This window comes from Sciurus carolinensis, chromosome 10 (assembly GCF_902686445.1).
Source record: "Sciurus carolinensis chromosome 10, mSciCar1.2, whole genome shotgun sequence".
In the NCBI taxonomy this organism is placed as follows: domain Eukaryota; kingdom Metazoa; phylum Chordata; class Mammalia; order Rodentia; family Sciuridae; genus Sciurus; species Sciurus carolinensis.
In genome coordinates, this window is record NC_062222.1 from 69,470,536 (window position 1) to 69,486,291 (window position 15,756).

A 15,756-nucleotide genomic window follows, 5' to 3' on the forward strand; every position below is an offset into this window, starting at 1 on the left:
TTACAGAGTGCATGAGAATTACAAACCACCACGCATACTGATCCAACTGAAAGGGAAGAAAGGGTTCTTTAATGAGCAGGCCAGACAAGTGGTGACTGGGAGCAGGCTAACGCCTCAAAGAACTCCCAGCACCTGAATTTTGGAAGTACAGAGTTTATAAAGGCAAAAACCACAAGAACAATTGAGGCACATGTGGGTCAGAAAGATCACATAGAGACAGATATTTTGATTACATGAGAGAATTGTTTTGATTACACATTTCAGAGTCATTTTGTTATACATCAGGGCCATTGTCAGGGACAAAGTAAGGTCCTACTATACTGTCAAAATAGATGCAGCTTTGAGAGACTGAAAGGAAAACATTGTAAGCAAGTATACAATGGAGTCAGGTCAGAAGGAAGTCGTGTTACTTTGATTCTTTTCCATTTTCATAGAAACAATATATATATATATTTTTTTTCTCATGACCTTTTTGATATTTGAAAGACATTTCTAAGTTTTATTAACATAAGACTTTGAAAAGCAAATTAGAAAATTGGAAGACAGAGCAAAGGAAAATTTATTTTTTTGAAATTGTGACATTATTATTTTTCTGGGTTAGATGCAACAGATGTTATTCATAATAGCAGCCTCCACAATAGCTAATATTTATTGTGCTCTCAACATCCCCCAGGGATAATAGCTAAAAATGGTCAAATCAGAAGGATGGAAGTTTGTACCAAATGCCTGAGATTGAGACCTGATTTTCCTATCAATTTTGGGGCTCAGCAACACATTCTAATTAATTTTGGCTATAGTACTAGGCGCATGTCCTCTTAGCCTAGCAATTGAGGGTGGTAAAAAACAATTCTGAAACTTCATAGCCATGGCTTTAGGGTTTAACTTCTGGTTGAAAGTGTATAAGGAAGCTGGAGGGGTGGAGCGTGCTTATAATCCCAGCAACTCTAGACTGAGGCAGGAGCATCACAAATTGGAGGTCAGACAAATCAGCAAGGTCCTGTCTGCTAAAAAGGGCTTGCTAAAAAGCTCAGTATTAGAGGGCTCCAGTATCCCCCAAAAAAGTGTAAATGAGAGAAGGAAGAGCCTGGCATGGTGGTGTATGCCTGAGATAGGAGGATTGCAAGTTCAAAGTCAGCCTCAGCAACTTAGTGAGGCCCTAAGTAACTTAGCAAGACCCTGTCTCAAAATAAAATATAAAAGGACTGGGGGATTTGACTCAGTGTTTAAGTGCCCCTGAGTTCAATCTCCGGTACCAAAATAAATAAATGAATTAAGAAAAGGATGGACAATCACTTTCATAATTTACATTGTAAAATGTCTGACTTGTTCTGGTTCCACCCCCTTTGAAAGGGCAGGGTAAGTTGGCTGGCATAATAAAGAAAATGTTTTGCTTACATATTCCTTTAGAGAGATCGCTATAAAGTAGTTTAGGACTTATGATGATTGCTAGAAAATATTTTTTTGTCATGAATGTTTGAATCAGGAAATTACTTCAGAATAAAAGTTATTTAGACATGTACATTAGGATGTTATCCTTTTTGGCATGAAAATTATTCTTTCAGAATACCAGCATATTTACTGTGCATATCAGCACTGTGTACAGCATACAAATCAAAGGTTAAATGAGGTGAACAACAGTGATCCAGGATATAATGTTAGGTTGAGGAACAAGAATAATATTTTGTATAAGTGAAACTCATGAACATTTATTTTATTTATTTTTATAGTATAGCCTTTGAGTCATCTTCGTCATCTTGCTTTGCTGTTCACCAACTTAGCCCATGGCAAGTTATTTAATATCCATAAGCCTCTCTGCAGTCACTGTGAGGGAGGGTACTAAGGATACCTGCTTGTTAGGGTTGTTGGGAGGATTAAATGAGATACATGAGGAACCTATCCTAGGGTTGGAATATAGGAAGGACTCCATAATTGGTAGTTGTTATCAAAATGTATGAAAAAATATTCAACATTGTTAGCAATGCCTATAATCCCAGCCACTCCAGAGGCTGAGGCAGGAGAATCATGAATTCAAACCCAGCCTCAGCAACTTAGCAAGGCCCTAAGCAACTCAGTAAGACCCTGTCTCTAAATAAAATATAAAAAAGGGCTCGGGATGTGGCTCAGTGGTTAAGTGCCCTTGGCTTCAATCCCTGGTCCAGAAAAAAAAAAGACAAGGAATGGAACCACCATGAACCACCATATAATCCAGCTATATACCACTCCTTGGTGTTCACCCAGAAGAATTAAAGTCAGCATACATACATATCCATGTTTATAGCAGCACAATTCACAACAACCAAACTATGGAATCGGCCTAGGTGTCCATCAGTGGATGAATGGATAAAGAAAATGTGGTATATATACACGATGGGTTTTAGTCAACTATAAAGAATGAAATTATGTCATTTGTAGGGAAATGGATGAAACTAGAGACCATTATGTTAAGTGAAATAAGCCAAACTCAGAAGGTCAAGGGTTGTATGTTTTCTCTTATATGTGGAAGCTAGAGAGGAAAAAGGGAAAGTAAGAGAAAGAAAGGTGAGGAGAGGATCTGATGAAAATGGAAGGGAGATAGTAGAGCAGAGAAACGGGACGAGGGAAGGGAGGAGAAGAGGGAAGAGGGGAATACTGGGGAATAATATTGTCCAAATTGTATTGCTATATTGTGTGCATATACAAATATATAGCTATGAATCCCACCACACTAACCCAATCCCAATTCCACTACAATGTACTAATAAAAATATGGGGTGGGGGAAGAAAAAAAATGGTAGTTGTTATTATAGAAAATTCATATCATGATGTGCTTTCTTGACTGACAAACCCAGTTCATCTCATTTATTACAATTTGTGATAAATTTTCCTCCTCTAGAATCCGTAATTCTAGGTTTTAAACAGGCTCTGAGGTTGTATGGTTATAATCTTACTAACATGTGATCTGGTGAGCTGAGGCCAGAAAAGGTTGTGGGAAGAGGACCACAAATGCTATTAGAAGTAGTGTGCTCTCAATGTGGGGTGAACAGGCTGGTTTTGTTGGAGGTGCTTTGTCTGCCCTTCTGGTTATTTTATCTTGGAGGTGGAGCAGGTGCTGTTTCAGGGGAAACACCTGGTGATCCCATTTTCTCCCTGCTCAGGTCCGACCTGGCCCATCAGTCCTCCTCGTTCCCTTGCATTCCATTTTCTTCAGGTGTCTCTTACCTGAAAGCTTTGGTATTTGTTGGGCTCCCTTATAAAAACCTAAGAACAAGGACAACAACTGAGTCATTTCAACAGTCTGGCTTCTCATGACTGTAAGTCATCAAGTTGTTATCAACCTCTTGGGAGCTACTTGAAATAACCACAACATCCTCTATTTTCACTCCGTTTCCTTCAGTTCCTTTTTTTCTTGATTATAAAAAAAAAACAAAAACCCACATAATTTACAGTCCTTTCAAAGATGGTAAATAGTATAAAAATACAAAGAAGAAAAACATCCATAATCCTTTGTGTAGAAGCAATTGCCTGGAAAAATTTGGAGTCATTTCTTGTATTTGCTTTCTGTTCATTACTATTATTATTGTTGTTGTTATTACTATTGTGTGTGTGGTGCTGGGAATTGAACCCAGGGCCTTGCATAAGTTAAACATGTGCTCTACCATTGTACTGCACTCCAGCGCAAGGTGTGTTTATTTTTCTAACATAGCTGGGAACATTCTGTCCATAACATTTAATCTTGTTTTTCTTTTTTTGTTTTTTGTTTGTTATGTTTTTTCAGTACTAGGGATTGAACTAGGGGTGCTTTATTATTGAAATACATCCCCAGACTTTTTTTTTATTTTGAGGAAGAATCTCACTGAGTTGCCCAGTCTGGCCTTAAACTTGTGAACCTCCTGCCTTAGCCTCCTGAGCAGCTGGAATTATAGGTGTATGCCACTGTACCTGGTTTAATCTTGATTTTTTTTTTTTTTTTTTTTTTTTTACCTTCTATCAAACATTTCTCCTTGTTAAAATGGTGTTTACGTTTTAAATAGCTCTATAGTTTCTCCCCATGGGGTTTCAGTTGCTGTTTTGTTGCACTGGTCCCCTCAATCTACAGGACCCACCATGCCCCTTCTGGTCCCATCCTCACACACTTCCTGGTGGTGCTCAAGTTGGCTCTCCAAGCTACTTCTTTTCAGGTTACATCTACATACTCAGTCTTGTGTCCTATATCACTCTGTGACATCTGTGCCAGGGTAACTAAGTCCAGTGGAAACTCTTACCAATCAGAATACTCCTTTCATTCTTGGTGGGTAATAGGACCTTGGTATCCTTTCCTGAGAGCAGGCCTCAGTTGGATCCATTCTAATTCATTTGAGATTTTTTGATAACACCACATTTCAAAAGGTAAGTGACCAAAGTCACCACCTCCCATAAGACCCCTAGGCAAATTTATTCCCCTCCACTTAGCTATTAGCACTGAATACTCAGCACATCACAGAAGTTCCTGCCACACCAGCCTCTTCAGGAATGGGGGTGCCTACTAAACCTAAACTTGTATACAAAGAAGGGCCATTCAAATGAGGCTGGGGGGTGCGGGGGGCAGATAAAGAAGGTCAGTTAGCTCAGGGACTTTTAGACATTATACAGACAGAAACATCTGACTCCTCTTTCTAAATTAGGAAATTTTAAAAAATAAAATTCTTTACCACACACAGCCACACCTGGGTAAGGCACTTAGGACACCCCTGTCACCCAGAAGTGCTCAGAAAATGTTTGTTCTTTCCCTCCTCCATTCCTTCTCAGCCTGATCACACTTCTGCATCATTTCAGAGCTTTCCAGAAACCTAGCTCATTCCTCAGAGTCTATTCTCTGATTGGCTCTCTGTGAATCCACCCTTGTGTTGACCTCTGATGGCCTCCAGTGAGGTTCTTTGCCAGAGTTGCTTTCAGGATGTATTTCATCTTTTCTTTAAATGGTTAGAATTTATTTTACATTTATATGGAATTTGCATTTTTATGCAGCCAACATGCCCTGAGCATTTTGTCATGGAAAAGAATTTGTAAAATCCAGAAGCAAACAATGCACAACCACCTCTTGAGACAGGTTAGGCATTGATTAAGTGTGCCTTGTTGCTAACCTGTGCCTCACAAATAAACTGCTGTCTGTGGGGAAGGGCGTGGCACCTGCCTTTTGGAAGTTTAGTTTCAAGGAACCACATTATCTAATTTGGTTTCACCAACATGCCTGTTATAAAGCACAGAGGGGACACCTGGGGCATTGTGGTCAGAGGCTGTCTGACCTCAGACCCCATCTCCAGATTCCACACTAAACTCTTTAATAGATTCCCTTGCAGGATTCCCAGGTTTCCCCTAGTGGCCCAGGGGTGTGGCATCTCAAAGCAGATTTGAATTTCTAAAAGCAAATGACAGCTCTCTTGAATTATTTTGTGTACCAAGACAAGTTTCCACATGTTTCATGGGACACAATCAGGTGCTTAAAACCATATTACCCTTTCAGGTGTTTCATTATTGGCATTAGACACAAATTTTCATTAAAATAGAAACAGAGAAAATTCAAACTGAGGCAGTTTGAAAGATCTCTTGGAATTAATCTTAGTCCCTCACATTTCCTTAACTGGCCTCATTTTGCTTTAATCTTTCCGACAGAAATGCTTTGCTAATGCTCTGAGGCGTGGCTCTGGCACAGCAGCCTTTGTTTTTTCCCCGGTCAGGCTTCTCGCACATAACATTGCATCCTGGCTTCTTGAAATCCCTACTGAATTTGGAGAACTTGTCTCTTGGCGTCTGACGTGCTTTCCTGGAACACAGTGTGACGTTGACGACATAGCCGGGTCACTCCACTTGACAATAAGTTTGCTTGTCTCATTTCACTTGAATATTCAGTGGTGAGTAAGAACAGAAGTGGAAAGCCTTTCTTACCACAGTTTATTATATGTTTCATGCCTAGGCTCATTACTTTTATAATGCCACTTCTGAATAAATTGATCAGATTAGCATGAACCACCTGGCTGGCCAATAGAGATTGGAATGATTCTCCACGCGTGACTTGGTTGCATTATTACAAAATGTGACAGGATAGACCTGCCCAGCCATCGTTGCCGATGTTCATTTGTAATGCTGTCTTAAGGAGATGAGGACATGAGAGCAAATTGTTCCAGCAGCTCAGCCTGCCCTGCCAACAGTTCGGAGGAGGAGCTGACTGTGGGACCGGAGACACATGGGAGCCTGGAACTTGTTTTCACAGTGGTGTCAGCTGTTATGATGGGTCTGCTCATGTTCTCTCTGGGATGCTCTGTGGACATCCGAAAGCTCTGGTTGCACATCAGGAGACCATGGGGCATCGCTGTGGGACTGCTCTGCCAATTTGGGCTCATGCCTTTGACAGCCTATCTCCTGGCCATCAGCTTCTCTCTGAAGCCAGTCCATGCTATTGCTGTTCTCATCATGGGGTGCTGTCCAGGGGGAACCATCTCGAACATTTTCACCTTCTGGGTTGATGGAGATATGGATCTCAGGTAAGCTACACTAGAGAAGCTCAGTAATCCTTCCCTGATCCCACCTGGAGGGGACTTCAGTGTTAAAAACTCTTCCAATTTTTTGGTAGAGATTCCAGTGGGAGACATTACAAAGATTATGGAGCCTTGATCAGACATGGAAAGGAGCTTTCTGAGCTCCAGGTTGGCTTTGCTGTGATCTTCAGACATGGAAAGGACTCTCCTTTCTGAATTCCAGGTTGGCTTTGCTGTGATCTTCCTCTGCTTTATTGGCAACTACTGTTCTGAATAGTGGGATTTGATTCATATGTAACAGTGGAGGCTGGTCTCCACCTACCTGATGATCTTTCTCAAGCATGCATTTAATCTCACTCACAATGGCATCTTCACACTTTTAGTGGTGCTGGGGATTGAACCCAGGGCCTCATACATGATAGACACACACTCCACATTTCAGCTACACCCCCACCCTCTCACACGCTAGCATCTTTAATGACAATTTCCCAGGACGTAGCTGAGAATTCCTAGATGCTAATGGCAGTGGTTTGGTAGTAGTCATAATGATGATAATGGTGGTGACAAGTGGCTTAACCAGAACGAAGCCCTCAAAGTTCAAACCAGTGTTTCCTGAGCACCTACTTTGCAAAATAATATTTGGGGGGATTACATAAAAGAGCTTTAGGGGCACCTGGTAGACGTGTCCTGCTTTAAGTGCCTGTGCTGCTCTGTTGATTTGATTTAGGGAGAAGTATGAAGGCTCCCCAGATTAAAATTGTTCTTTCCTTTTGCTTTGCAGATGCTTAGCATTCCTCAGTAGAGTTGAATTCTTTTTTTAAGCCTGTGACCTTATTCCTGGTTATGGTATGGATAAATACCCCTTGGAGACATTAAGCTTTACCATCTATTTATGCTTTACCAAGGATGAATTAATCACTTACTTGTTGAACATGTTGAATGGGGGGCGGGGCGGGAAAGTATTTGAAGAAAGAATAGACATTGGAAAAAAACAATGGTCTTTCTAGAATGTTTGCTTACTAATAAACACTGTTTTACCTTCCACCCAGGGAGAGGACTACATATGAATTTAAATCTTTGTTCCATATGTATGCCACTTAGATTTACAATAGGATGAATGAATGAATCAGAGGTGATGACCGAGTTGGAAGTTGACATCAGTGAGTCAGCTGTGGGCTGGGGTTTCAGTTTCCTGCATGTGCTGAATGTGTGGTGTATCACCTGTACATTTTAATGTGTTCATACCACTTAGACTAGTAATTAACTTTCATACAGCACTCACTGTCTTTTAGTTACCCACCTATAAGAGATTTGAAGAAAAAAAAACTACTTGATGAATTTTGTATCTTACTATTAAGCTGGTAATGTTTCATCAATTCAAATTAATAAAGTTAATCATTAACTGGAAAATGATAAATATTCTTTGCCTGAAGTTTACATATTAGTGATAAATTCCAAGACCTGAAAGGTTTTGGAAGGAAAGTACTAACTGTTAAGTACCTCGTAGATATGGAAGAGTCCTGTTCATGCATATTCTTCTCTTGGTCCTCATAATAACCTTGTGAATGACCTTTTATTATCCTGAATTTTACAGCTGAGAAAATTGTATTTTGAATTGGTTAAGTAGCTTGCCAACAGAGAATGGCAGGACGCATATTTAAATTCACATCTGTTTTACATCAATCTGCAATTTGGGCACTTTTTTCCATGATATTTAGCAGCATAACTGGATCTTCTGTTTTGAGTGGAAGCATAAATCTTTAAACAGTGTTTTTAAACACTTCTGTTCTGAGAAGGAGAACATTTATTACCTTCATTTCTTATTAGTCAGCAATGTCATAAAAACACCAGTGAATAGGAAGTCTATGAAAGATAAAGCTCATTTTACTTCCCTTTTCCAACTTTGGTCAAATTATTTAACCAGGTAAATATACACGTGCACACATATACATAAACACACGGTGCCAGGCACATCATGGGTATGAAATGAATATTAGCCAATTTTCTCCTATTCTTTCTGAATTGAGGTTTTAAGGTTCACACACAAAACACACACACACACACACACACACACACACACACACACAAAAGCAAAAAATAAGCTGTAGAAAGTGAAAATTTAAAGTGGGAACTAAAAATTAGACTTTTTTGAAAATTAGATTTTCAAAAGCTTTATAGATACAAGACTAATAAAATCTTCATTCTCAGCAAAAGTTTCAAATAGGAAAAAATTCAGTGCTGTTCAGTGAAACAATATCCAAGTTCAATGCATTTCTTTGCAATTGACTACCAATAAAAATCACATTTAAGTAAAACTCAGAATCCCAGAGTATTTTTAAAAAAAAATTTAGTGCTTATTTTATTTTATTGAATGCCACATTTTATTTTACAAACAAGGAAACTGGGATGAAACTCCCTGTAGATGACCTCAAACATGCTTCTCAGGCCTTCATTCTCTTTTAGTTCAATCCACCTGCTATTCTCCATGTATTCACCCCAAACAGGCATTTTAGAATCAATAGGCTTGAACTAGAGTCAGATGATGACACCAGTCACTTTCCCGGGGCCCTGGGCCAGTCACCTTAGCATCCTGCTGCGACTGCCCGTCCTTCCTCTTGTTTGCTCAATCCACTGCCCAGCCCTGTAGCCCCCTTCCTGCAGTCCATCTTGTTTCCTATCCATCTCCATGGCCACTTCCTCAGGTCAGACCCTGACTGTTTCTCTCCTGGCCAACTACTGTACGTTCACAGCCGTCCTCTGTATCTTCAGTCTCCCACAGATGGTTTTGTACAAGGACAAAGCAGGCCCTGGGGTCAGATTTCCTATATTCAAATTCTGACCATGGGCTTCTTTTTTGTAACTGGAAATTATGGCACGTCCCTCATGGCATGGTGAGGAGAAAATGAACATGTTATACACGTCCAGGCCTCTCAACACCTAGTAAACTGGGCAGCAATTACAAAGCCCTTCTACCCTGCTGCTTCCCGTTGTTTATCATTTGCCCCTTGAGCACAACCTGTCTATCAAAATAGTCCACTTATCATTCTCTAAACATACTCACACTTTTCTGACTTTCATTCACCCATGTTGTTCCCGTAGCCTGGAATGTCAACTGACATTATTCTGTTTCCTCCAATTATAATATGATTCCCCCTAATGATTGTTCTAGAAAACTATTGGTCAATATGTTTGAAGAGCCTTAGACATTATCCTGCTCCTAGGCTGTTCTCAAATGGGTTCTTCTGCATGTTTGGGGATTGGTTAAAGGTAGAGTGGTCTTGGACTGCCTCAGCTGGTACAACTGGGTTCTCTTCCATATGGGCTTTCATTTTCTAGCAGGTTAGCCGAAACCAAATCACAGGTTGTTTTTTTTTTTTTTTTTTTTTTTTTTTTTGTATTGGGGGATTGAACCAAAGGGCAGTTTAACACTGAGCTATATCTCATCCCAAATCCTTTTTATTTTGAGACAGTGTCTCACTAAATTGCTGAGGCTGGCCTCAGACTCTTTAGTTGCTGGGATTATAGGCGTGCCCTAATCCCAGGCTCTGAGAAAAGGGAAGCTTGAAAGTTTTTTTGAGGCTTGAGTTTGAATCACTTCCACCACATCCCATTGGTCAATGTAAACTGTAAGCCCAGACCATATTCAGGGAATGGGGAAGTAGATTTTCATGGGTTGTGCTGCAAAGTAACATTGTAGAGGGCATGGGTAGGGAAGGGCTAAAGAAATGGAAATGTTTTTGCCATATACCATTTGACAGATGGACAGGATTGAGGAAAGGACATGAAAATTCAGATCTGGCAGGGCAGAGTAGAGGCTAAATGCAGCATTCTGGAAACAATAAGCCGATGAGTCACTTACTGACTGGTCACATAGGCAGAATATGTAAATTCTCCATGCTTCAGTTTTCTCACTTTTTCCATCCCCCAGTACTCAGGATTTAACCCAGGGTCACTCTACCACTGAGTTGCATCCATAGCTCTTTTACTTCTTATTTTGAGACAGGGTCTTACTAAATTACCTAGGTTGGCCTCAAACCTTGTGATCTTCCTGCCTCAGCCTCCAGAGTCCCTGGGATTACAGGTGTGTGCCACCATGCCTGACCAGATCTGTGTTTTAGTCTTTGCTCTTGAAGCTGTGTGACTTTGAGCAATTTAATTTACTTCTCCGAACTTCATTCAGCTTCTTTTTTTGTAAAGGGTGCTCTGAGGTCCTTTAAAATATTTTCTGTAAAAAATACATAAGCATTTACTATTTTGACAATTTTTTTTAGTGTGTGTGATTTAGTAGTGTTAGGTACAGTCCGTCATACAGTTGTGCAACTTCGCCACTGCCCATGTGCCTCTAGAGGTTTTCCTCTTCCCATTGATAATAACTGCCCTGACAACCACTATTCTGCTTTCTGTCTCATGCATCTGACTAACCCAGACATCTTATAGAAGTGGACTCATGCAAGATGTGTCTTTTTGTGTCTGGCTCATTTAACTTAGTATACTGTCTTCAAGGTTCATGAATGGACACTTGAAGCGTTTCCACCTTTTGGCGATTGTGAATAATGCTGTCGTGAACATGGGTATACAAATGATTGTATGTCTGCTCTCAGGAGTGGATCTGAGGTTCTTTTGAATATTAAGTATTTGTGACTATAGGAAAAGAAAATAAATTATAAAATCCAAGTTTCTCCCTTCTCCTACCCCAGCTTATTTATGTATTTATTTATTTATTTTTGGTACTGGGAATTGAACCCAGGGGTGCTTAACCTCTGAGCCACATCCCCATCCCTTTTTATAGTTTATTTAGCGACAGGGTCTCATTAAGTTGCTCAGGGCTTTGCTAAGTTGCTGAGGCAGGCTTTGAACTTGTGATCTTCCTGCCTCAGCCTCCCAAGCTGCTGAGATTATAGGTGCCACTGTGCTTGGCTTCTACCCCAGTTTTTAATGTTTCATCTGGAACTATTCTGCAGAGCTACCTCTTCTGTCACCATAATGCTAAATTAGAAGCTTTTTCTTGTCCGTTGGAAGTTAATGCAATCACTATGCAACTTACGTGTCTCATCCACCAGGTCTGAAAGCTACATGGTTGTTTTGCATGCTCGGTGTCAGCCTGGTGGTGGTAGGTACTTGATGAATATGAGTGAATGACTGAAAGGCAGTTTCTGATTGCCAGGGCATTCGACCAAAACTACTCCTAACATGCAGTCCATTTATTAGTGCAGCCATGGACGGCTTCAGTTGGATAGCTTTTGCTCTCTCTGAGGTAGGTTCATTCTTTCCTGAGGATGTATTTATACCCTTCACTGGAGAGAAAAGATTCTATCCATGGTGGTGGTGGAACCTGTTGGACTTCAGTGGCCCAACACTGCCCACTGAACTTTAAGAAAGTCCTTGGGCATCAGCAGAGACCTGGGAAACAGACTTCAGATTTTTTAGATCTGTCTGACATGGTAAGGTGGACAACTGAAAGATTTCTGTGCTTAGGGCACTGGGGACAGACTGAGAATGAATCCATGGGAGTTCATGAATTCTCCGATCACACTCTAAACCTTAGTTTCTTTGTCAATAAAATGGAAATAATACCTACACAGTTATTGTGTAGATGAAAAGAGAAAATGTATATATATATCCACATGAAGTAGAATACTTGATAAATGTTCATTACTATTATAAGGCAGCACATATTAATATTTGGCTCTGGAAGACTAGGCCTTAAGCTATTTTCTAGGGTCAATTCTATTGATATAATTTTTTTTCTTTTTCAGTACTGGGGATGGAACCCAGGGCCTCGAGCATGCTACGCAAATACCTTACCACTGAACTACATCCCTATCCCACACCTCCTTTTAAATTTTCTTTTGAGACAGGGTCTCACTAAGTTGCCCAGGCCAGTCTTGAACTTGCAATCCTCCTGTCTAAGCCTTCTGAATAGCTGGGATTACAGGTGTGTGCCCCTTGCCATGTGATCTTATAGTACTCTCCATGTCCATCTGGTTAGTGAGATAACTGTTTTCTTTCTTTTAGGGGGGAAGCAAGTGTGTGTGCTTTTGATTTGAGAGTTAGAGTTCCTGATTTTATGGGTTTGAAATTAAAACAACATTTGAGTATTTTAAGCTCTATTTGCAAAATGTTGATTGACACTACCTTTTAATGGAATGTGTATATATGTAATTTCCCTATTTTAAGGAGATTCAGGACTTACCTGTTTGTCAAGACTTGCTGAATCTGTCTCATTATTCTCTGCAATAGTTCAGGGATGATGATGCCATTCTACTTAATGCAAGTGGAAACTTGTTCTAGAAAAGTCTAATAGTGCCAACAGTTTTCCTCCTTGTGAACAAAAGATCCAGTTAGCCACATCCTCTGTTCATGCTGCATTGGAATTTCATGGCAGTACAATGAAAGGTGTGGCTTCCCAGTGCACTCACACACATTCACCATGTGCTTTTCCAGCTTGGTTGGTATTCATAACAAGTGGCAAAGCACCAGGATCATCTACTGCCACCTTTGGCCATTATCCTGAGTGTCATGGGCTTGAACAAATGTATAAAGGATGGAAGTGATAACTGAGGGAATCAAGAATACAGTTTGGCACAAATCTCACACTTCCCTACCCACGAGCATGAAGTTTACCTTTCTGCTGAGCCAAAGCCATGGGGTGGGACGGGGAGAAGGCAATGTTGTGCTCCAGCTCCAGAAGCTCAAGATTAAAATGATGTAATATGGAATGCCTTCCAGTACTTGGTATTTGGAGAGCCAAGGAATGCAGCAATGTCATAGGCCAAGAATTTGGAAAAACTTCCCAGACACTCTCTCCATGGAGACAGAGGTTGGGGAGTTGGGGAAAAATGCTTTTCTTTCTTTAATCGAGCCAGGAAGAAGTCTGGTTAACATTCCTAATAGGATAAAATAATTTTAGATTTTATTTGGAGTAAAAGTTATGTAAAAACTTTTAAGAAAGTTTATAAAGGAAAATTTATGGGAAGGTATTGGCCCTCCCATATATGGAGACACTATAATTTAAAACACTTGTATTTATTCAGGAAAAAACAAAATTATTTAATGGACTTGAATGGAGTTTTCAGAAAACATTTTGAATAAACTTAGACATTTAATGCATGATAAAGTTGGCACTTCACTTTAGTGGCATATGATTTATTTGATAAATTATATTCACACATTTGCTTCTCAATACCTTACACTATATAAAATATGAATTTTAAGTGAGTTGAAAATATAAAGTATCAAGTTATAAAAAAGTACAAATGTGTGTGTTGGGGGAATATGTGAATACCCTTAGGATGGGGGAAGATCTTTAGCAAGATAAGAAACTCAGAAGCCATTAAAAAAAAAAAAAACAAAATAGCTTTTGACTATATAAATGTTAATTATGGCAAAAGTCATAAGCAAAGTCAAAGATATACAATAAGTTTGACAAAAATAATCACATTATACCTAATGATATGTATTATAATTTTAAAGAGTCCAGACTAGTCAGATCAGCAAGACTGTTTAGAAAGGAGAATACAGAAGAGACCAAAAATACAAAAGAAAGCTTAACCTTTCAGAGTCAAGTGTGTAATAACAAAAGTGAGACATTTTTCAGTGTTCTTATGAGAATTAAAAGGAGTTGATCACATCCAGAGTTGGCAAGATTGTGAAATACAAAAATCTTTTGGGAAATTAATCTGGCAATGTCTATTAAAACAAAAAAGAATATTTTTGAAACAGATTTTGGGTGTAATGATTTTACTTCAGGAAATCTACAGAAATAAGTCATTTCAAGTGAAATATGTACAAGAAAGATTATAACATTATTTAGAATGGCAAAAGACTAAAAACAACTTATCTGTCATTAAATAAGCAATTGAAGATTAAACAATTAGATTAGATTATGAAGTACTCTGCAGTATTAATTACTTAATTAATGATGCTGGGGATCAAATCCAGGGCCTTGCACATACTAAGTCAATGCTGTACCACTGAGCAACACCCCAGCCCATCTTTAAAATGGGCCCATTCTTTAAAATAATGAGTTTAAATGTATTGATCTGAGAATGCTTGTGATACATTAAGTGGGGGGGAATAAAAGCAAATGTTGCATCATGTGGTTCTTTTAAAAAGAAAAAAGTAATGAAAAAAGTCCTAGTACTTGAATAACTAAGTGTGGACTAGAAAATGAAAAGAGAAGAGATTTATACAAATACTTGTGTTATCCAAGTCTGAATTTATGAATGGAACTCGAACCAGCTAAATATTTGCTCCACAAAATCTTTATTTATTTATTTATTTATTTATTTTTATTATTGCATACAAATGGAATACATGTTGTTTCTCTATTTGTACATAGAGTCAAGGCATACTATTTGTGTAATCATACGTTTACATAGGGCAATGATGCCACAAAATCTTAACTTTTATCTGGGCTGGGATGTAGCTCAGTGATAAAGTGCTTGCCTAGCATGTGTCCTCGTCCTAGGTTAAACCCCCTGTAGTGCAAAAATAAATAAATAAATAAATAAAAAGACAAAAATAACTTTAAAAAATCTTTTTAAGAGTATAATTTCAGGGCTGGGGAGATAGCTCAGCTGGTAGAGTGCTTGCCTTGGAAACACAAGGCCTTGAGTTCGATTCCCAGTACCGCCAAAAAAAAAAAAATAAATAAATAAATAAAGAGTATAATTTCATAGAAAGTCTCTTTTTGGATTGCAGTTGGGATGTCAACAATTTGAATTATGGTGAAGGGGTCATTTCACTAGGAGAAATGCAGAGAGCACATTTGAACAGCACAGTGTATAGACACACTGGTTTATTATTCTATTCATATGTTTATTCCATAGTATTTAAGTGCCACAGCCTTAGATTACACTGGGTCGGAGGGACAGAGAGAAAAGTAAGGCCTTGGGCCTCAGGCTGCTCCCTGGCACAGGTGAGAGGTATGTGTGCTCTCCCAGTGTCTGGAGGGCAGCAGATGCAGAATTCCAGGAGTGGGACCACTAATTCTGCCTGGCATTGCCAATTTCTCTCTATAGGTGTGCCATTTTCACCAGCAGACCAAAAGAACGCAGCAGTACTGTTAATTATCAGTGACGTATTTTGTCCCTGCTACTTTGTCAAGAGTATATTCTTCTGGCAGAAATAAAAAAGTAATCACAGACACAGTGTTGAATACGCAGGATTGGTTGGAAATATTGGTGGTATATATTATGGAGAAGAATGACATGGGAATCATGGGCTCAAAGTGCTAGAGGACTCTTGCTATCTCTTCAGAAGG

General features: G+C 39.3%; 1 protein-coding gene across 3 annotated transcripts in view; it reads left to right on the forward strand.

The window, feature by feature from the left end:
- The first annotated feature begins 5,851 nt into the window (after nucleotides 1-5,851).
- Slc10a6 (solute carrier family 10 member 6) overlaps nucleotides 5,852-15,756 on the forward strand; it is a 28,619-nt gene continuing 18,714 nt past the window's right edge. For 2 of the 3 annotated variants that reach the window (XM_047565887.1, XM_047565888.1), the window contains exon 1: nucleotides 5,852-6,497. In XM_047565887.1, the coding sequence (XP_047421843.1) occupies nucleotides 6,121-6,497 (377 nt within the window). In that variant the 5' untranslated portion in view covers nucleotides 5,852-6,120. The remainder of the gene's footprint in view (nucleotides 6,498-15,756) is intronic. The other variant, XM_047565885.1, reaches the window with a different exon arrangement.